This window comes from Lutra lutra, chromosome 18, assembly GCF_902655055.1.
Source record: "Lutra lutra chromosome 18, mLutLut1.2, whole genome shotgun sequence".
Taxonomy (NCBI): domain Eukaryota; kingdom Metazoa; phylum Chordata; class Mammalia; order Carnivora; family Mustelidae; genus Lutra; species Lutra lutra.
In genome coordinates, this window is record NC_062295.1 from 10,582,081 (window position 1) to 10,605,582 (window position 23,502).

The 23,502-nt window shown below is 45.6% G+C and overlaps 1 protein-coding gene across 2 annotated transcripts in view; it reads left to right on the forward strand.

Annotated features, from left to right (window-relative positions):
* The window catches only part of SHISA9 (shisa family member 9), a 283,227-nt gene that overhangs the window by 245,093 nt on the left and 14,632 nt on the right, over positions 1-23,502 (forward strand). The window contains exons 3-4 of one of the 2 annotated variants that reach the window (XM_047714605.1): positions 9,200-9,355; positions 16,301-16,348. In XM_047714605.1, the coding sequence (XP_047570561.1) occupies positions 9,200-9,355; positions 16,301-16,348 (204 nt within the window). The remainder of the gene's footprint in view (positions 1-9,199; positions 9,356-16,300; positions 16,349-23,502) is intronic. The other variant, XM_047714606.1, reaches the window with a different exon arrangement.

The following is a 23,502-nucleotide window of genomic DNA, read 5'->3' on the forward strand; positions in this document are numbered from 1 at the left end:
GACAAAGGAGAGTAGAATAAAGTAAAAGGACACACTCCATGCCACCATGTGAAACCCACTGCCCACCAATGAAAGGTTCTGTAGCAGGATCCCTGCTCTCAAACCATCTGATATATGAGGCTCCCTGAGGAAGGTCAACTAGGAAGTCTGGTAGTGAGGTCATCCCACTTCGTGTCTTAACTGGCTGCTACCTTACAGTTCAGAGCTTCTTTACTTTGAGTTCCTCCCAGAGTTCCAAACCCAGGAGTGAAATGGGAGATCCCTGCCCTCAGCATTTCCCTCATCCATCGTTCTCCCCAACCAACGAGGGAAAGTTGAGTGACATTTCCTTCATCTCTTCCTCTCTTTCCTTGTCATTTTCTCATTTCCCTAGAATCAGAGGAGGCAGGCTTCCTATCCTTTTGCTTCACTGGTCCGCCCTTGACAAAACCTCTGATGGTCTTGCCTGCCAAATCCAAATCCGGTCCTTAATATGCTAAAGAATGGAGAGAAAGGTATGGGGGAGTGTGTCCTCAAAAAGTTAGAAATGAACTACCTATGATCCAGTAATCACACTATTGTGTATTTAAAAGGGATGCGCTAATTCTAAAGGATTCATGTATCCCTATGTTTACAGCAGCTTTATCTACAGCAGCCGAATTACGGAGGCAGCCCAAGTGTTCACTGTTACATAAATGAATAAAGAAGGTATGGTAGATATATACGATGGAAGATTATTCAGCCATCAAAAGGAATGAAATCTTGCCATTTGCAACATGGATGGAGTTAGAGAGTATTATGCTAAGTGAAATCAAGCAGCCAGAGAAAGACAAATACCGTATGATTTCACTTATATGTGGAATTTAAGAAACAACCCATCCCCCCAAAAAAAGACAAAAGGGGAAAAAAAGAGAGATCAAGAAACAGACTCTGCACTATAGAGAACACACTGATGGTTATCAGAGGGGAAGTGAGTGGGAGGATGTGAAATAGGTGATGGGGATTATGGGGTGCACTTGTGATGAGCATTGGGTGTTGTACGAAAGTGTTGAATCACTATATTGTACACCTGAAACTAATATAACACTGAATGTTAACTATATTAAAATTTAATATTAAATTGTATTTTAAAAACTAAAAAAAAAAAAAAAAGAAAGAAATTGAGGGAAAAAAAAAAAACGCTTCCCAAAGTCAGTCATGTGACTTAAAATTATATCACTGTCTGGCTGCAGAATGATTTTTTGAATCTTAGAAATTTGAATTTAACTCCCTTAGGCCCAATAAGGAAGTGGCCAAGAGCACAGATTCTAGAGTCAGAAGGCTATGTCTTTCTACTATATGCAAATGGTGTAACTTTGGGCAAGTGATATCTCTGTGCCTAGATTTCCTCCTCTGCAACATGGGCTTAATAATAGTATCTCATAGTGGCACCTGGGTGGCTCAGTGGGTTAAAGCCTCTGCCTTCAACTCAGGTCATGATCTCAGTGTCCTGGGATTAAGCCCCGCATCGGGCTCTCTGCTCAGCAGGGAGTCTGCTTCCCTTCCTCTCTCTCTGCCTGCCTCTCTGCTTACTTGTGATCTCTGTCTGTCAAATAAATAAATAAAATCTTAAAAAAAAAAAGAAAAAAGAATAGTATCTCATAGAAATTCTATGAATTATTGGATTAGTTCAGGTACAGAAAAGTGCCTGGTACCTAATAACACCCCTTTGTGTATTATGTATATAAGTGTGTCTTCACCATCTTCATCATTAATCAATGTCATCATCATCATCATTTTTCTGCATGTTTCTTCTGTTATAAATCCTAATTTCCAAGCCTTACCCAGACATGTAGATGCCATGGCCATCGTGTACGTCATTAGACAAAAGAGAAAAATACATTAATAATTTGACAAATCCACTGTCCTTAAGACTGTGCTGTAGTTGCTACAGTCGTTTCCCATGGGAATATGGATTCATAATTCTGATATTGCTAGACATGTATACTGGACTTAACAACTGAGTCAATGGCTGGTGGATAACAGAAACCATGTTTCTTATTGTTGGTGTGAGTGCTTACCCGTAAGCAAGAGGAGGAGCCAAGAATGATCCATGTGATGATGGATTACAGTTAGAGATACCAGGATGAACTCATGTTTAGCATAAAGTAGATACAGATGGTTAATATATAAATATTTTTAAACACCTATACATATGAGTTAGTACACACACATGATTTCCTTACTCTGTCTGCAGAGAGAGAGACCAGAAAGCAATGAGCACACGCAGCACCCAGATCTTGGTTGCTGAAACCATTCTACAAAATAAACAACCAAGGCTCCTTGGAAAGATGGCTGATTCTAGCACTGGACAGGGAATGTACAAGATGAACCTAGAGCAACTTGTATTGCTAGAGAACAAGGAAGCTCTTGAAAGGGGGCCATAGGAGCCAACTGAGAGTTTCCAATGGCCAAATCTGGAACAATCTGAACAAACAAACAAGAAGAACAGCAACTACAAAAACCCAAAATAAAACAGTATTGGTTTATAACCCAAAGTGATAAAATTCATGTCTATGTGTCCACTGATATAAGAAAGTTTTTGAATAATTAAGTAGGGGAAAAGAGACAAGTCTCCTATGAAGAAGAATTCTAAATAATTTATGTAGAAACTCTGTCCTCAGAGAGGTGGAACGTAACTCCTTGCTCTTAAAGTGTGGGTTGTACAGAGTGGCTTAAAGAGTATGGCATGAAAAGAGAAAAAAAATAGAGTAAAAAAAAATAGAGTAACTTTACAGTGGGAGAAACTTGACAGATACTACTTCAGGCAGGTGATGAAGGTTAGCATCAACAGTGATAAGGCATCATAGTGTATATCCTTGATGGGTGATGATGAGAATGTCACTTTACAGTTCTCCTCCCCCAAACCCATAACCTCAGTCTAGTCATGAGAAAATCATCAGACAAATTCCACTCAAGGGCCACTCTACACAATACCTAGCCTGCAGTCCTCAACACTGTCAAAATCATCAAAAACAATGAAAGTCTAAGAAACTAACAACCAGGAGATACCTAAGGAAACATGATGGCTACGTTTAATGTGGTAGTTGGACGAGATTCTGGAACAGGAAAAGGACATTAGGTCCAAGCTTTGGAAACCTGAATACAGTGTGGACTTCTGTTAATAGTAATTTATCAAAGTGGTTCATTATTTGTACCATACAACACAAGATGTCAGTAACAGGGGAAACTGGGTCTGGGGTGGGAACTCTCAATGCCATCTTTTTTTTTTTCTTCTTAATTTATTTATTTTAGGGGGAGAGAGAGAGAGAGTGAGCAAGCATGGTGGGGAGGGGCAGAGAGAGAGAGAATGTCAATCAGATGCCACGCTGAGCGTGGAGCCCGATGTGGGGCTCAGTCTCACAATCCTGAGAGCACGGCCCGGGCTGAAACCAAGAATCAAATGCTTAACTGAATGCGCCACCCAGATGCCCCTCTCGGTGCCATCTTGGAAGTGTTTTTATCAATCTAAAACCATTCTCGGGCGCCTGGGTGGCTCAGTGGGTTAAGCCGCTGCCTTCGGCTCGGGTCATGATCTCGGGGTCCTGGGATCGAGTCCCACATCGGGCTCTCTGCTCAGCGGGGAGCCTGCTTTGCTTCCCTTCCTCTCTCTCTGCCTGCCTCTCTGCCTGCTTGTGATCTCTCTCTGTCAAATAAATAAATAAAATCTTTAAAAAAAAAAAAAAAAAAAAAAAAAAAAAAAAAATAAAACCATTCTCAGTGAAAACCTTATTTTAAAAGATATATTGTCTATAGATCTCTACCTTGTAGGGTTGATGTAGGAATTAGAGATATAGTGCATGAGAAATTCCTTGCCAAGCCAGGCACATAGCGTACACACCCCAAAACAGCACCGTTTGACCATCTTGTGCCTTTCTGAGCTGTTCTTCCCGTGATGTGCCTTGAAAGACTGGCTATTATTGCTTTTCTTCCAAGAGCAGTCAAATTGGTCCAGTTTCTGATAGTTGTTATTTGTCTCTTCTACACGGAGAAGCCCACAGCATCCTCCCAGTGTTTGCAACTGAGCGTTATTTACCTTAGCTGACCCTATCTGAATTGCATTTATTTTATTTCTGTTTAGTGACTAAGGTATAGCACATATAATGGTACTTACACAGCAGTTACCTGGGGTAAGTCAGCCAGGTGCTTCCAATTAGAGTAGCTCTATCTCACTCTTCTTTGAAAATGAGTGTTAAATACATAAGACCCCGCTTCTGTCTTAGGAAGGAGAGCACAGGGACATCATCAACTTCTTGTTTGTTGACCGAGGCTCTTGTTGGAAAACAGCATCCCAGAACAGCAAGTCCTTGTTAGTTATTTATAAGAGTCAGAATGAGTTGCAAAATTATAATGAGGCAGGGAAAGTTTTTTCTTGTGGCATTGGGTAGGAAGTACCTTTCTGCAGAGGTGAAGGTGGGTATGATATCTCTGGGACCAAAGTGTGTCTACAAGAGAAGAGCAGGACAGTGTTGGCAAGACAGTGTTGGTCCAACTGGATGCTTTCTATGGCCACGACTATGTAAATTAAATGATATACATAGAGAGATAAATAGGTAGTTAATATATACATATGTGTATGTATACATATGCACATAAAAATATATATGCAAATACACTTATACCTACATACTCTCCATCTCTCTTATTTTTCTTCTCACCTCTATTGGCAAGGACAGATCGTACCCACTCTTTGCTCTTCCCTCACCCTATTGTTCCGTTTTGCTTAGATACCAAGCTGGGCTGGCTTCCCATCTAGACTTTGGTCTTTCCTCCTCGGCTGGATATATTTGAACAAAACTCATAGAGAATCTGGGTTGCCAGGTCTACTCCATCTTCTCGTTCAGTAAAATGAAAATAACATTTAAAAAACCCAGTCACAAATGTCTGTTTAATAATTCTTGATTGCTCCCCTGAGACTGGATTTCAATATTTGTGAATATTCGATGTCTGGAAGCGAGCACAAAATGGCTCTCTAAAACGGCCAGAAATTTGCTTCCTGTGGCGCTGCTTGTGATAGCAGGAATGTGACTTCGGGGCAGCCCCATCTCTTCTTTTGTGAGGGATTCCTTTGGTAGGCCATCTTGGTCAGGCCTACTTATATTAACTAACTACTCACTGCCCTTGAGGTAGCTCAGGACTTGGGAGAAATCATCCAGAAGCAAATACTTTATAATAGCGTATTAAATATTCTGTTGAATAATATAAAGGACTGTCCCAAGAGATGAGGAACATCGGTACAGATTTTTTTATTTTCTTTAATGAATTGTTTAACATTTCCCCTGGCAGGCCTGGAAACGAAATTTGAGCCTAGTGGGTGGGATCTAGGATTAAGGGAGCAAGGATTTGGGAGAAAGGGTGGGCTTGACAGAAGTCAGCTCATTAACTAGACAAGGCTCATGTTTGGGATTTACTTCCAGGGGTGAAAAAACAGGACTTGCCATAAAGACATTAGTAAATTAGCTTATGAATGTCTTTGGGCATTCCCAATGTACTACTGAGGCCAATTGAAATTTCTTCTAAATCTCTGTAGAATACCCAGGAGCAATGCCTTTTATGTCTTGACATAATCCCCAGGCCTTTTTTTTAATAGCCACATAGGCAGCCTCCCCTCTGGTCAGCTTCATTTCCCTGAGGGAATCCACACAATTATACTAGTCCAAACTCTACATTGCAAAGGACAGTAACCTTGAAGCATACTAGATTATTAGAAAGGGATTTCCCTATCTTCTTTGCTTTCCTCCTATTGTCCTTATTCCTTCACAGTAAAGAGCTTCTCCACATGGCAGGTTCAAACTCACTTGAATCCATGACCTCCTGGCTCCTCTACTCCAAAGGTTCCAGATAGAAAAACTCAAGGAAGCATTCTGATTGGTCCCACCTAAATCACGTGCCTGCTTCTCGTCTGAGAAGGAGGCATCGTGATTTGTCCAATTTGGATCCCATGCTCACTTCAGTGGCCAGAGGCGTGAGTTACTGGCCTGATTTCCAAATACCAGCTCTTACACGTCTGAATAAGAATTTCTGTGGTGCCAGAGCACACTCTGCCCCCCGGAACATGGAGGGTTGCAAGTGCTAAGGCCTTACTGTCCTCCGGAAGCAGCCGTCATCTGATGACTGAAGGGAATTGGTGTAGAAATAAATAGTAAGGGACTCACTTCCCCATGGGGTGACAGAATTCTGAGACAGGCATTCAACACCGTTTACCGGAATTCCAAAATAGGATTAGTCTCTAGTTCACTGAAGTTGTGTCTGCTTTCATTTCCCTGTCTTCCTCTCCTACCCCTTTTCCACAGTATCCCCTGAGCCTCCCTCCCAGATTTGCTCCTGTTTGAGTCCTTATCTCAGTGACTTCTGGGAAAACCTAGACTAAGATAGTCACCATGATGGGCGGCTCATCACATGACTCAGATGCACCTGGCGCACTGTGCCAGAGGACTTACTAGCTCTGAACACACACAGCTAGTATCTGTCCAGAGAAAAAGAGATTGTGAAAAACAAAAAACAAAACAAAACCACAGAACCAGCACACAGTGAGAACTTAGGATAACTGTTCCTGCTGGACCAGCATTTGGGCATAAAACATGTCTGGCCTGACATGCCCAGAGAGAGCAGACAGACCTCCCCAGCAGATTGTTCTGGAGAGGAACATGTCAGAGGATCTTGGGGTCCACGCTTCAGCAAAAGTTCTACCTTATGCAACACCTCTTCCATGATTTCATTAAGCTTGGGCCTTCCTGGCCCCCTGCTGATTCTCTGCCAAGAAGCTATCATCGCAGAAGGATACACCCCCTTCCTCCCATGTTGGCCAGAGGCTGGGTTATGTGGCATATGTTTGGTAACCCAACCACTGTGCAGTGGTCTTGTGTGCATGTGCAGTAATAGAAGTGCTCTTCTTATCTCTGTGTCTCAGCTGTAGTCTCCCTGCCTCTTTCCATATGGGTGTACTGGTTTCTAAAGCCAGACATACTCCGTATCTGTCATGGGTTGCATTGTGTAGAAGCAGCACTTCTACAGCACTTGAGGGAGGGGGGCAGGTGTGTGAGACTGAGGGAGTGCAACAGACACACACAGACACACAGACGTAGACGCACACACACGCCCCTCTCAAGTTGTAATGGAAACAAAACAGGAAAGATAAAGGAGCCGCTCAAGGATGGGGTCTCCATCTCAGATTAAATCTGGACCAGGGGCGGTCAAATTATGGCCCTTGGACCAAAACTAGCAGGCACCTGTTTTTATAAATAAAGTTTTATCGGTACACAGCCACACCCGCTCATTGACATCATGTCTGCGCTTTCTTGCTACAAGGGCAGAGTTGAGTGTTTGTAACAAGACTGTGTGGCCTGTAAAGACTGAACTGTTTACAGTCCGGCACTTTACGAAAGAACATGGTTTATTCTAATCCCTGGGAGCTCTGGAGCATCCATTACCTCATAAAGCATCACGACCTTGAGGCAGAGGGCTGGTCTGTGTGCTGCGTGTCCTAGTGTCAGCCAGGCTCTGCTGGCCGACCACCCCAGGTGTTGAGGGTGAGGTGCATGAAAGACACTAAAGCCAGGGCAGTGATTCCCGAGAATAACTTTCTGGGTGTGGGGGGCAGCTAGGAGCTGTGCACAGCCAACACAGCAGCTGGGGAATGGGTGCACATGCTCAGTAACAGGGATCTCTCAAGACAGCACCAGCATCCACTGCCGTGTTTCTCTGGATCTGGCGGAGGGCTTCATGAAGCTGTTGAGAACCCGTATTTCCTGCCTGAAACTGGGCCATAATCACCTCATCTGGACTCCACCTTGCCTCACTCTCCCCTTCACTCCGCCCATCCCACTGCTATCGGGGTGATGGGGAAACCCTTCCCAAGGTCTCCTGGGCCCCGCCAGCCTGTCCAGCCCCTCCTCCTTCCACTTGACTCACACTCCCGCTCTGCAGCCACGTGAGGGGGCATCCTGTACTCCTAACTCTGCATCCCCTCCAATTTCAGGGCTTGTAGCCATGCCCTTCCCTCTGACCTGAGCACCCTCCCCAGCACCCTCCACCTCCACCCACAAGTATAAACACATCTAGATTTCTGGATCTCAGCTCCGAGACTATTGTCTCCCAGTAGATGTCTTGAACCTCTCTCCCCACGAATCCCGTTCCCTCTAAGTAGCCAATACTTGGTTCGTGTGCCTTGGCAGATTTCTTTTTCTGTTTTTGCAAATCTCACCATGCAAGCAATATGCATAGATTTCCTCTTCTTTAATAAAGATGCATTACTTTCACATTTGCTTTTTTTCCCTTAACAAAAGGACTCCCCAAAAAACTAGCCAGGTTGGCATATATAGAGTTAACTAATTTTTTAAAAAATATTTATTTAATTAATTAATTTGAGAGAGAGAGAGAAGCAGACACCCTGCTGAGCGAGGAGCCTGGCACAGGGCTCGATCCCACGACCATGAGATCACGACCTGAGCCGCAATCAAAAATCCGCGGTTCAACGGACTGAGCCACCGAGGCACCCCTGGAGTTAATTTGTTTTTAAACTCATTTTTTTCCCTAGCAGCTGCAGAATATCCCATCGTATGAATGTACATTGTGTATGTAATATGGACGTACAGTAATTTATTGAAGAATTTCCATCTTTACGGAGTTGAGTTTGTTTCTCTGCGTGTTCACTTTTGTCACTTTTTGTCACTTTATAGAGAACGGTGCAAAAAAATCTCTGAACAAATATCTCTGTATTCTGACACTATTTCTGTAGGCTCAGTCCCCAGAAGCAGTATCGTTTGGTCCAAGTACACATTCACTTTACATTTCCAGACCCACTGCCACCTTCCTTTCTGCAAATGTGGCAAACTGGGCACCCGCGTGAGGTTATGAGACGGGCCCATTTCCCACATCTTTGCCAGTATGGTGGCCCTTCCATCCTTGTAATGTTTGCCCATCTCTTAGCAAAGGAATGGTTTCTCATTCTCACTCTCCGACTTGCATTTCCTTGACTATTATTGAAGTTTTATTCATATATATATATATTTGCCCTTAGCCCATCCATCCTCAGCTGCTTTCTAGGGAGGATCCTGGAGCCCGTTGCTGTTCTGCCTCTTGTGTCCCCAGAGGGTGGGCAGTTTGGGACCCGGCGATGGTGGGCATGGGTACAAGGTCCGGCTCCACCTGTGACCATGTCCTCCTTTCTCTTCACTTGCAGACACGACCCAGATGAACAACGCAGTGCCCACCTCGCCTTTGCTCCAGCAGATGGGCCATCCCCATTCGTACCCCAGCCTGGGCCAGATCTCCAACCCCTACGAGCAGCAGCCACCGGGCAAAGAGCTCAACAAGTACGCCTCCTTGAAGGCAGTCGGTGAGTCCTATTCTGTTTCTCTTCTACTTTTCTGTGCTTTTTTTTTCCCTTTCTCTCCAACTGCCTTTTTTCTCATCCTGTCATTTTTTTTCTTCCTACTTCTTTTCTTTCTCTTCTTCTCTCTCAAAATCTGTGTCTCTCTCTGTCTCTGCCACTTTCTCCATCCCTTTCTGTCTCTTTTCTCTCTTTCTCTCTCTATCTCCCCCTCTCTGTCTATATTGCTCACACGTGTTCTTGGTCTCTCTACCTGGGGTCCAGATTGCTGGGAAGCAGAGGCCTTGGGGCTGCTTCCTCTCTGACTGGATCAAGTCCTACAGTGCCACGTGGGGCAGGGTGGGTGAGTGAGGGACACATGTGGGGGTCGTTTCCCCTGGGAGGAGGGCCTGGAGGCTCATTTGCGTCCGACCAACAGCCCAACCCCTTCGTCATCCACTGCCTGCCCTCATGAATCCTCAGGGAATCCAGGACACTCGGTCTCCAAATGCCTTGCCCTCTAGTTGGTCACACCCCCCCCCCCCCGTCACCCCATCTCTGAGACGTCGCTAGCTGCACGCCCTCACCTCAGGCAGCTTCCACGCTTCAGGATGGGGTGCATTGCCTGGATCTTGTGCTAACTGGGCTCTTATCAAAGTGCCAAACATTGCACTGGGCCTTTTATACATCCCACCGCATCTTCTCACAGGGATCCGAAGAGGAGGGTGTAGTTATTATCCCAATTTTCAGATTAGCAGACTGAGACTCAAGGGGTCTAATTTCATTTGCCCCAGATCAAGCAGTCTAGGGGTTTTAAATTGCTCCAGGAGCTCCCTTCCTGCCACTAGCCTCCCACACCCCTGCTCCTCACCCCAGCTCACACATGAGGGAATGTGACGGCGACCCTGCTGGCGGCCCAGGCTCCTGAACGCATCAATCATGTAGGAGTTCTGTGGGGTGGAAGCCACAGCCCTAGCAAAGCCAAACTTCAGGCAGATGCAAGATTCCCAGATCCCATGCTTGCTTTTATTATCCGCTATTTGTCTTCATTTCTTTCCTCATCTGAGATGGGATGGGAGACACTCGCTGATCGATTCCAGTGTCAAATATCTTAATTCCATTACACACTGACACCAGAAACCAAAGCCACTGTCATGGTCTGTGATGCTTGTGGGGACCATGGTCTCCCGACCCCAGAGGCATAAAACAAGCACCTTGGTGCTCAGCAGAGGGCCAGGGGCATACTGGGAACTCGGCAAGCATTGGAATCACAAAGGTCTTGAGGAATTCCTATTTTTCCCCCATCTCCTAGGACTTCTAGATGGAGTCACTCAAAGACAGACAAACCAAATTTCTAATACCAAGGGCACAGCTCATGTGGACCGACACAGACTTTTCTAAATCCCAAGCCCCACAAGGACTTATGTGCCAGTTCCCACATTTCATATTGAATTTCTACGCCCAACTCAGCCCTCAAGTACATTGACCCCATGACCACAGATTCCCTCTGTTCCATATTCCGTGTTTGCACAGCGTATGCATTCTAAGCATGTTCAAATAGACTCAGATATTAGTAGGAAGAGCTGAGGACTGTTGCCTAGGAGAGAAAGAGTCAGGGCATCTCTACCCATGTAGCTGCAAAGCCTTCATACACTGTTGGGTGCCTCCCCCCTTCCTGGGCTTTGCATTTAGGTGATAAATGACATCTGCTGGTTCTATTTGATTCTTCTTTTGGCATTAAAAAAAAAAATCAGCCAGACATCTTTTTCCTTTTGAACTGGTGACATTACCCTAAACAGCTTAGGCCCAGTGTCTTGTCCCGCATCAAAACTCAGTAGCTATTTGGGTAAATAATGGGTGGATGGTCCCATAATGCACCTTGATTTTTAGCAAGGGTTTTTAGAGGGATCCTGTACCTTGCAAATGTCTGCAGGGCACTGAGAATTAAATTTGCAGTGTGAAAATATATCTTACCCTCCTTAAGTAACCCTTTCTTCCCCCAAAGGGAGAACTTGTGAAATGTTTGCTGAATGAATGAATGAGCTTGTCTTCATAATGGATCAAATAAGAGCTTAGTTGTAAGGAACCCCTAATCTTCTAGAAAACTCTGAAGGATCTTATTTAGAAAACCCTCCTCGATCCTGGATATGGCTGACGTGCCTCTCCTCTTCTCTGTCCTTCTCTGACTGTCGCGGGTGTTCACGAACTTTATCTGAGTCACTGATGGTCTTGTGACTCCTAGTGAATGGAGGTCCAGTGGGACTGCCTGATCCAGTGGCCTACCCAGGTGTCCAGCATCTGCCTGCACAAATGAAATGCAAATCCCATAATAAATGTTCTTTGAAGCGTTCTTTATTAAGGCATAATTCACATCATGATGTGTGTGTGGATGATGAAATGCATTTCATTAGTGAAATCATTACCACCAGGGAGAGTTGTTTAAAAAATTGTTTGCCGTTGAAAGCTCAGCAGCCTCTGATAACCAGACTCGTTTTCCAAAAATTTCCAGTAAATAGAGCCTTGGACAGCCTTTAGGGTTAGCTGCCAAGTTCAAAAATACCCCCGCAAAATAAATTTCTCTTGGCAGCTTTAATATCCAGAACATGGGATAGTTTGAGCCAGTCACTGAGACCCTCTGACCTCAACTTCTTCAAGTGAAAAATGAGGAATGAAAAATGAGGAAATTTGAAAATAGAAGATGAAACAATACCACTCATTCTAGTTATTAGAGTACCTGTGGGCCATTAGATATGTCCCGTCCATTCACTGCCGACCCAGAGAGAAAAGGATGGTGACTGTTGGTTTGGTTTGGTTTATTTTATTTTAGTTGCTTATTGAAATCACACTCATTCATATTTGAAGAAAGCTCCTTTCTCTCTACGATTCAGGGATACAGCATGTGACTGAAGAATGGTCTTTGTTCCCAAGGGGTTCACTGTCCAATTGTCAGTAACAGGTTAGCACACACTAGAGAACTGTCAGACGCTAAACTTCGTCAGACTCTGTACAAAGAGATGTGTTTCATTCATTCATTCATCCATTCATTCTTTAGACATTTAATCTGGTTTCCCTTGATTGTAGGTCCCATCGAGGGATGAACCACGTCTGTCCCATTCATTTGTGCATCCCCAGAACCCACTAACATGTGTGGGGACTTAATGAGTGTTCCCAGAACATTATTTGTAAAATCAGGGAATAATACTGTGTGATGGGTACCACAGCAAGTCAGGAGCCTGAGATGATCAGCAAGATGGTAGAATTGAGCACAGCCTCTGAGTTTAAGACCTTACTCAGACATTTGAATTTCATTCACCCAGACACTGAATTTCATTCAGTGCCCTTGGATTGAAATTCAACTTGGAGAAACTGATTTATAAACAAAATTCCAAGCATTCTGGGATTCTCAAATAAAAAGCTTGATCCCTTTAGGGGAATTTCCCTCCTTTAGGAAAAGTGACTCCATGGAGAAACTTGAATTCATTCATTCATTCAGCAGTACTTTTCAAACACAGAGTAATTTCAGAGATTACTTAATATCCTGAGGTCTTAGTTTCTCCCTCTGTAAAATGAAGATAATAAAAGTAGACAGATAATGCTTTGTTGGGAATATTTAATGATACAGTGCACAGAACATGCTTAGCCTGACACACAGTCAACCCTCAGTAAATGCAGCCACATAGGAAAGTCTTCAGACCGGAGTTGTTTGTTGGCCATATTTTTCCTTGAATCTCCAAGGTGGACCAGTACTTTGACTAACATGCAATTGTTCAGCCATCATTTTGGGGGAGGGACAGTTTATCCCAGTTTGATGGGAAAGACAGGCAAGGAAGCCAAGTCACACTGAGGATCTGATAAAACAAACAAGTGAGCGAGCAAGCAGCAAATGACTTTTCTGAGCTGTCCTGAGGACCTGCAGTCAGCCAGACCTCTTCACGGCCCCATCGTTAGCCTGAACTGTGAAGAGCCATATGGCTTCTACAGTCTATCACAAAGAGCCTCAGTTTCATCCAACTGACTCTCCTTCCTAAGTCAGAAAAGAGGCTTTAAACATTTTAGACATATCTTCCACTCAGATTGAAAATAAGAAGTGTGTCTTGTGAGAGACTGAGTCAAAATATAACCTGAAAATTCAATTAAGCCCATGCCTTGCCTGGCTTGAGCCACCCGTGTGAGGGGTAGTTATGATGTGAGAACCCATTTTGTGGTTCCTCAAAAGTCAATGTTGACAAGACAGAGGGGTTTGGAAAAATGTCCTCCAGGCTTACCTGATGGCTCAGGGAGGGGTGGCTCCCGTCTCCAGAGCTGGAAAAAGCCCCTGCAAACCCAAGATCGCCCACATGTTGGCACTTACCTCCTCTTGGCCCCAAGTTTAGTTTTTTTTTTTTCCCTTTAGGCATCTAAAAGTTAAACACCTGACCACGTCCCGCTTAGATGCTTCGGTGAGCCCTAGCTACTCAAAGAGAGAAAGACACAGGGCATCCTTGCATTATCAATCAAATGCTATGGTGCCTTCATTTTTACATTAAAATTTTAATAAGAAAATATTTTTTCGCTCATGCTATTTGACAGACAAAGGACGATTTTGCCAGAACCATGTTACAGTTTCCAATGGCCCTGTTTAGAACCACAGCACGGCACTCTAATATAGCAGGAGCTTCCCATCTTGCCATGGGAATCACTTGTGAAAACCCTGAGTGATGCATGAGGGCCTCCGTCATGGATTGACTTCTGCTAGTTTAATCTTTTTCCTTAAGTTGTGGCAGGAAGAGGGTTAACATTATTGAACTCTCAAAACACTCTACCTTTGAGGGAGGTCTTGGTCCCATTCTTGCAGATGGTGAAACTAAGGCTCAGCGGTTTTCCCAGGGTCACCCATCCAGCAAATGGAAGAGCCAAGAGTCACATTCAGGATTGCCTGGTTCAGAACCCTGTGTTCTTTCCGTGAAATGATTCTGTCTTCCAGAGAACAATTTCTGACATCAGGTTATAACCAGGCAAAAAATTGGCAGTACCATTCCCCCGTTTCTTGGAGGGAAGGCTTACTAAAATACTGCTTTGCTTTGCTTGAAGTTGAAAGTTTTCCCATGGTGCCGAGTCTAATCAGTTTACCATCGATAAGTTATAACTTACATGTGATGAAATAATGCAGATCATAATTTTACAAGAGTGTGATTGTTGAAATATACATGCCCTAGGATAACTGACATCCCAGTAAGGATAAGAAGTATTTCATCACCCAGAAAGTTCCCTCACGTTCCTTTCCTCTCAGTGCCTTAGATCCATCCCCTTTTACTGTTTAATTGTTCACCCAGCAGATTTTTCTGTAATGTCCACTAGTGGCACCAGGCATAGTGTGACGTTAAGTATATATTTGGAAGCTTGTGTGCCATCTGATTAGGTGTCCTTATTTTCAGCGGATTTATGAAGGAAAACTTGTTAGTGGCTTGCCACAGCTAAGCCCTGTCTTGGGTAGTAGGGGCAGGGTTGGCCGCGGCATGGGCATGGTTCCTGACTTCAAGTGATGAGCTTGACTTGGGAGTAAGATGGCCTCTTTGGCCTCAGTGAATCAGTGACTTCATCAGGCTTGTATCCATCCGCACAGGAAGATTTGGGGCCGCATCACTATTTCCAGATGTCCATGATCCTGGCTCAGAGGGAGAAGAAATATCCAGTCATCCCGGGCGGGTCTCACTTAATTTTAACTTTGTCACTATCCTGTCCCGTCATTTCCCCTCTGTTGTGAGTGATGAGGGTGTTGAGTTCATATCCGCAGGGGGAATGTGGCAATTTGAGCGTCCTCTGGCATGCCTGGGAGGCCAACCGGAAATGTTTAAATGAGGCCGGATCTGTGCTCTGTAATCATTCAGATCACACAGAATGTTCCCTGTGACTCCTCTCAGCTGGCAGCCTGATCTCTCTGGAAATTGTGCAGAAATGCTGAGGACTTGGGCTTTCCAGGTAGATTCCCGAAAAAAGAAAGGGGAGCTAATGGCTCTCGCTGATTGGCTAGGCCTCCAGCCAATGGGCAGAGGCTGCTGCATGGACACCTGGGTGGGTTTGCCCCGCTTTGAGTAAAAGCCAGTCTTACAGAGAAGGCCTATCAAAGACAGGGGTAGGTAGGGTGCAGTCATCACCCTTCTTACCATCTTTGACTTTAGGAAAGGGACCACTAGGGGGGATCTGCTAATAATGTGTGATTCCCCAAGGGCTCATTCAGTGCTCTTGAAATGAAATTCAAGAAGAATTTTGAATTTTGGAGAAACTGATTTATAAACAAAATTCCAAGCATTCTGGGATTCTCAAATAACAAGCTTGATCCCTTTAGCATTTAGGGGAATTTCCCTCCATTAGGAAAAGTGACTCCATGGAGAAACTTGAATTCATTCATTCATTCAACAGTACTTTTCAAACACAGAGTATATATGAGGACAGCCCCTACCCCTTGGGGACCTGCCACCCAGCATATAAAGTTGCAGTTCGCAGAGACTGCCCCAACCTTGGGTTTGAAGCTCATAATTCTCTCCCCACCCTCTCCCCACCTCCACCAATCCTTTTCAGGAAAGGGAGTGTGCCAAAAACAGGATCAAAATGTCTCTCTTGTCAGCGGAGTGTTGTCCTTGGCCAAAGTGAGGTCAGGCAACTCAAATTTTCCTTTCTTTCTTAGAGGGTTGAAATTCAGAGCCAGATTCCTGCCTAAGAAATCTCTCCCTAACATAACTGAAAACATCTAGGCCTTTTTCAGGGGACTTCTTCTGACCCTCTGTTGGGCGTTATCCCGATACCGCTACATGGCTTTGCAGGAGGAGGTGCGCGTGCACAGATCCACATTTGCACATTTGGTCTCTCGCCCGTCCCCCGGGGCCCCGTGGAGGCTGCAGCTGGGGCTGCCAGCAGCGGCACCTGGGGGTGAGGGTGCAGCGGACATGGGAAGCCGGCCAGCAGATCAGCATCTCTCGATTGTTATTTTTTTAGGAAGTTCTGATGGTGACTGGGCAGTGGCGACACTTAAGTCACCAAAAGGTACTGTACAGCTTTTTCTAGCTCTTTCGTCCAGGTGTTGTCAGATTTGACACTGATCGGTGGAGGCACAAAGAGTCCTGGTGTTTGTGTGTGACTTGGTGCCACACAGGTGTCCCCGTTGGGTGACCCTGCAAATCCGTCCAAGTTCCAGCATGTAGGTGTTTGTGTGTGTGTGTGTGTGTGTGTGTGTGTGTGTGTGTGTGTGGCGTATCTGTGCTCGGGGCTGTTGTTGAAGAATATGCTACCCCCTCACTTCTCAGTATTCACTGCCTGAAGGAAAATGTCACTATCAGACACCATCCCAGGTAAGACATCCAGGAAATGGTTTTTCGCAGAAAGCACAAACAGAACAGTAAAACCCAAGGTAAATGAACGCAGGGGAGAAAACCACAACTTCTGAGGGAGAGAGAAACCCAAGTTGGGTTATTGGCTCAGGGTCTCATGAACCATTAGCCTTGTCACTGTTTTCGACTTTCCCCAGGCGGTACGGTGAGCATCGGATGCTAAGAAGTCTGGTCAGGTTGTCTGTGAGTTAACCAGCTGGGTCCTGGACCAGAAGGTAGCTAGAATCTCTGTATGCCCTACCGTGTGCCAGAGCGCTGGACCTTTATATCATGTTGTCACTAAATTCTCTGATGACCCAGCTGGGCAGGCCGTGACCTTGAACTTGGAAAATTAGAAGGTCTCACAGGGCTCTAGGCAGGACTATTTCTACATTCTCGAAAGTTGGAGGTGGGTGGGTGGCCTCGAGGTGGGGCCACCCACTGGGAGGCTCCTGCGGTCACCCAGGTGGCCAGTGACCTGAGCTGTGGTGGGTGGAAGATGGAGAGAAGAAAATGGAGTGGAAGGACAAGTAAGAAAGAGACTGTAGAAGGTCGTGAGTGAGTGCCTGTGAGCGGGGCGGAGGGAACAGTGCGCCCTCAGTGGTTCTCACATCTTGGCTGCTTAGTACCATCAGCCTCCCCTAGAGGGTTGTTAAAACCCAGATTCCTGGGTCTCGTCCCAGAGCTTCTGATTCCCGGGACCTTGGGTGGGGACCTGAGGGGTTGTGTTGCTAACAGTTTCCATGGCGATGCTGCTGGTCTGGGGACCACACTCTGAAGACCACTGCCCTAGAGAAATCTTGCTGGGAAGCTGACACCCTCTGATTAGGTCTCCAGGGCTCTTTCTGGGGGCTGAGGTTTCTGAAGAGGGGAGTCTGACCAGGTCCCAGACCCTCGGAAGCAACCTGAGCTCTGAGGGGAGCATGGGAAGGAAGGGGACTCATTGTACTCCCGCACCCAGAGAGAGAGCTGTAGACCCACGTGTCTGTAGAGGATCCCTTGACTACCCTGTTGTTGCCTTGAGAGAGGGAGATTTTTGGGTCTTGCATTAGATAATAACTGTTCACATGTCAACATCCATTTTTAGAAATGCAAACAATTTGGAACATGACAGACCTACTAATTTGAGGCATAAACTTTTTTTACTCTCCCCTGTGAAAAACAAAGCCATTATGATTCCCGTGACAACATTTGGAGGCAGTCAGCACCCCTGTCCTTATATCAGCTTATTGTTGTCTGATGCATCTAGAAAATATTTTGGGACAGGGCAAAGGCAAGGGCTTGGAAGCAGTTTTTCTACCCAAACCGGGCTAATTTCACCTGTCCTGTTAAAAGTGTCTGTATTGGGGCGCCTGGGTGGCTCAGTGGGTTAAGCCGCTGCCTTCGGCTCAGGTCATGATCTCAGGGTCCTGGGATCGAGCCCCGCATCGGGCTCTCTGCTCAGCAGGGAGCCTGCTTCCTCCTCTCTCTCTGCCTGCCTCTCTGCCTGCTTGTGATCTCTCTCTGTCAAATAAATAAATAAAATCTTAAAAAAAAAAAGTGTCTGTATTTATCAAGCTTGTCTGGGGAGAAGGGGGGGTCCCAAGGATGGCCAGGCCCAGGTTCCTCTGGAGTCACTGATCTTTCTCTAGTGTTCCCCACCCAGCCTCCAGAGCTGGAGACTCCATGAGGCATGATAACAAGGTTGGGGCTTTCGGACCACCCCTGCCTCCCACACCCTGCCACCTTCTCGAAAGGGAGACACATGCAGGCTGTGACAGGCTTAGCCTCAGACACACCTAGGTTGCAATCACGGTCTCCTTGCTGGGTCTTCTCGAGACCCTCAGAAAGTCAGCCAACCCCTCTGAGCCCCTGTTTTCTGATCTACAAAATGGGGACAAAGGTATCATCTACCGCCTAGGTTGTTGTGAAGATGAGGTAATGTGTACAAGACATGTCACACTGCCTAGCCTTCGGGAAGTGATAACCACATGAAACCCATTACTGGTATCATTAGGACTATTACCAGGTGAGCAAATGAAAGGCTCTGGAAAATCTCGTGCTAACAAAAAGCATCAGACTCTAACATCATCTCCCACACACTTTGGATGTCTGATCTCTTTTCTCTTCAGGAAAACCAGTTAACAGCTTAACATCCAGGGGCACGAAGGTTGCTAGGAACCCGCTCTGGAAACATAGGGCAGGAGTGGAGGAGTAGGCGGAGGGATGGGTGCCACCTGGGCAGGTTGGTGAAGGAAGGGGTAGCTGCCAAGGAGAAATGGCAAGGTCTCTGAAGATGAGGGTTTCCTGTTTCCACCCGCATTGCGTCTGACTCCCTTGGTTGGTGAAACGAGTCTGCCAGGGTGGGAAATGGCAAACATCACACCCCCGTTGGCACTGTTCATTTTTCTCTACCTGAGGTTTCCCCATGCACGCCGCCCCCTAGTGGCCCCTCCTGCTGCTCTGCCCATACCCAGCCTTGGGAGCAATAATCTTGGAGTTATCCCCAATAACTCTTGGAAACCCCTCCCAGGAAAGCACCACTACCTCGAGCCCAGTGGACTCTCCTAAGAGGTGCGAAGCCATCCATGTCTTTTGAAACCTGGTCATTTTGCAAAATGAATCTTTGAACCTGACCTGTCGCTTCATCCAGTGCTATGCTGGAGCAGTGAACTTGGGGGAAACTGTCAGTACAGGACTGATATGATCACGATGGCTTGGATCAGAAGCAGACCATGTGCTCTTGTACGAGCCGCTCACATGCCCTGAACTCCCATTTCTACCATTTCCAAAACAACAGCCGTGAAAATCCATGCTCCATGGTGTTTGGGGGAGTAACATTAGGAGAATATAAGTAATATTCCTTAATGACAGTGAGGAAAATACCCTTTATCCAACCCTTCTGCTCTTCTGGATGAGGGAACCTAGTTCCCTGAGATAAATGAGGTTGCCCAAAGTCATACAGGACAATTACCTCAGACCTGGAACCAGGACCCAATCTCCAAAGAATGGCTTACAGACTGCGCTCAGAGTCACTGGCCATGCTCGATACTAATGAAAATCCTGGGCCTGCGTACTGCAGACAAACTGGGACCACTGGACGTGGGGTCTCAACATTTTCTAGTTTTTTCATTTTTTTAACTGAAACTTCCGGATAATTCTCCATATACTAATGTTTGGACCTACCTTTTCCAAGACCCAATCCCTAAACATGATTTGCCCTAGAACACCAATTTCACATGCCAGCATTCTTCCAAACATGAGTATTTTTGCTGTTTGCTGAAATAAAACTGTTTTCCTAGTCAAGGGTTTGAGCTGGAGCCACAGCTGGAAAGTAGGAACCTTGAAGGTGACAGTCTTGGATTTGGTGTCCCTCGCTGACACTTAAAGCTGTGGCAGAGAAATGTGGCAGCCAAATTACTCAGTATCTCTGGGCCTTAATTCCTCTTGTCACACAGAGGAGATGGTTTTGCCTTGTCACCTATGTTTAAGACAGTTTGAAAAAAAAAAAAAAAGACAGTTTGCATGAGACAACATCAATGAAATGAGTAAGAACATCTCGTACACAGTAGGTACTCAGTAAATTCTAGTTCTTTCTTTTGTCTAAGATCATTGATGTAACTCAGTAATAAATGTTCATCCAAGAGATGCTACAGAAGGCAAAAGGCAGGAGACAGTATATAATTTGGGTGGCCATTCTGTCGGAGTGCACACATTTTGGATAAGAACCTACCTAAAGGCAACCTTAAAACATTACTTCATGAAATTCAGCCTTTTCCAATGTTCTGATTTGGGTTATTGGTTTGCTGGTGAGCAGGAGAGTGCAGAGCAGGTGGAGGATATGGAGGGGATTTTTTTTTTTTTAAGATTTTATTTATTTATTTGACAGAGAGAGATCACAAGTAGACGGAGAGGCAGGCAGAGAGAGAGAGAGAGGGAAGCAGGCTCCCTGCTGAGCAGAGAGCCCGATGCGGGACTCGATCCCAGGACCCCGAGATCATGACCTGAGCCGAAGGCAGCGGCTTAACCCACTGAGCCACCCAGGCACCCGGATTTTTTTTTTTTTTTAATAAAAATCAAATCCCACCAGCTCCTGAGGTTGGCCTCTTTTAAAAAACACACAGTGAGCACTGGAGTTTTGATGAGCTTCTTTGGGAACCCATAGGGCATGGAGGAGAGTCTCTGCTTGCAGGAAAATGCCATTGTGTAAGATTCAATAAACATTTTTCTGCTTTGAAAATATGCCCCTCTGATGCTAAGCCACCTAGATCTTTTTTTTTTTTTTTTTTTTTTTTAAGATCTTCATTTCAAACTTCCCTAGCACCTTGCATGGTGCCCTCAGCACATAGTAGACACTCAATATGGATTTTATTAATAAGTTGTTGAGTGAAGTTGGGCATAACATTTGAAGGGAATCCTGTGGTCTTGTCTGAAGAGGCACTGGGAAATAGAAAAATTAACCAGATGAAAGTCAAGAGATCTGTGTCCTAGATCCAGTGCTGCTTCTACCCAGCTGGCGGTCCTTGAGCCCGTGCCTTTAGCTGTCTCTCTTGTAGAATGGGAGGTTGGGGATCATTGATCTCTTTGGCGCTTCCATCTCTATAACTGAAGATCCCAGGCTTTGTTCTGATTGGCTTGCCTTGTCATGTGCCCACCTCTGAACAAATTGTTACAGTGAGGGCAATGGAATGAGTTGGTTGTAGTCCATGGGGAATGGCTGAGGGTGGGAGAGTGGAGGCGTGTGTCATCCAAACCACCTGGATTAAGAGTAGGAGACAGGTGGATTCCCCAGTCAAAAATGGGGGCTCTTCCTGGAAGTAGGGTGAGTCAGTGATGGGTGTTTGTATCAGTAGTCTTTCCACAAAAATGCTGTGTAACAAGTGGCCCCAAATCTTGTGGTTTAACATTCACTTGGCAGCATTTACTGAGACCAGGGTCTGTGCTGATGCTGGAGATTCTTCTAGTCTCAGCTGAGTTGACTCATGTATCTGAGAGTTGGCTGAAGGTTGGCTGATCGGGACTGGTTTTAGCTGGAATGACTTGGGTGACTTGGCTCTGCTCCAGGTGTCTTTCATCCTCAGAGAGGGCAGCCCATCTCCTGATAATGACACTGGTGCAAAAGAAGGACCCCAAACCAGCAAGCACTTCTTCAAATTTCCGTTATGTCATGTTGGCTAACATTCATTAGTCACAAGGATGAACTCAGAATCCAGTGGAGGGGGGGATAAGATTTTCCTCTGTTGGGGTGAGTTTCAAAGTCGCATTCGAAGAACGTGGATACAGGGAAAGGTGAAGAATTGAGGTCATTCATGCATGATTCTAATTTAGGATCCCAAATGTCACAATTATCTGCTTCGAGATGATCCTTTGCTATAGCAAATTGGAAGGAATTACATAGGATCAAGGATAATTAACCTTTATTTGCTTCATTAAAAAACAAACAAACAAAAAACAGGTGTATAGAATTTAATCAGAGGGGAGGTCGATCTGAAGGCAGATCACACAAGGATCCTTTGAAAAGAATGATCACCATCTGCAGAGCAGCAATGCAGGATGCATGGAAGGGTGGTGAATATATGCATGGTTTCCATCCAGAACCCTTCTGTGTGAGGGGCTCTGCAGTCAGCCATGGCTGGGGCACGAGTCCGTCCATCTTTGTTCAGCAGCCTCTCCGAAAGAGGTGACTGCATAGCAGGGCTGCCTAAGGGAAGAGACAAAGGACCTGCAGGATTAGAGCCCTCTAAGCAACAAGACAATCACAGAGGGTTCCCGGAGTCACAGCCAAGGGGCTCGTGGCACAGCCTGGAGAGCTTTGGTGCAAAACCAAGCCAGGCACTGTTTCAGAATCCTCTCCAGCAAAGACAGTGGGAGCCCTCAGGGTTAAGACAAGAAAGATCCAGGCTTCTGGACTCCCCTTGACAATTTTCTTTCTTAGAGAGGTAGGACTTCAAAGAAGACATGAAGCCCAACAGGGAGAGCCTGGAGCCCCGAGCTTCATTCATTAGGACCTGGTTCAAATGTGACTCCCCCTGCTTGTATCTCTTCAGCAAGGCCCAGAACCTGCCAGAACAGGGCTGATTCATCATAAGGACAAATCTTCCCATCTCCTCCCCTGGCTCTCTCCTGTCGGAGAAACTACGCTTTTTTCCCGCCTTTCTTGTTTCTGCCTGCTGAGACCGTTTCAGGAACCTGCACCAGCTTTAGAGAATGTATTTTAAAAGAAGAAATACCTGGGTATTTTTTTTAAAAAACACGAACTGTCCCCCCATTTACTTTTAATTCAGCTTGTGAAGGAGGCAAAAAAAAAAAAAAAAAAAAGTGGAGACCTAGAAAATATTCCTGTATAGACAAAAAGCAAATACTGTCCTACTGAACCAAAGTCCCCATAAATACAGTGGATTGAGAGAAAGAAGTATATCTCTCTGTTACAGTCCCCAGAGGAAGTGGTAGCGGTTGGTGGGGCAACTCTACTCCAAACTGTCACTCGGGGGCCCAGGCTCCTTGAACACTGTTTCTCTACCACCCTCTACAGGACTGTCCTCATTTGCATTGTTACGGTTAGCTGCTGTCATAGCCAATGGGAAGGGGGAAAAGAGGACATGCAGGGCAAGCGATTTTCTTTTAAGCAAGTCAGGTGAAGTGAAAATTGGATGCATCATTTTTGCTAACGTACCACTGGCAAGACATGAGCCACATGGCCAAATTTAGCTCGCAAGAAGGCTGGGGAAATCTAGTTTGGAGCTGGGTGGCCATGTGCCGGAGAGAAGAAGGTAGAAAGAGATTTGGGAGGCAAGTGGCCATGTGCTATGTCTTCCCAGGTGGGAGTGTGCATTTAGGGAGCCCTGCCATGCT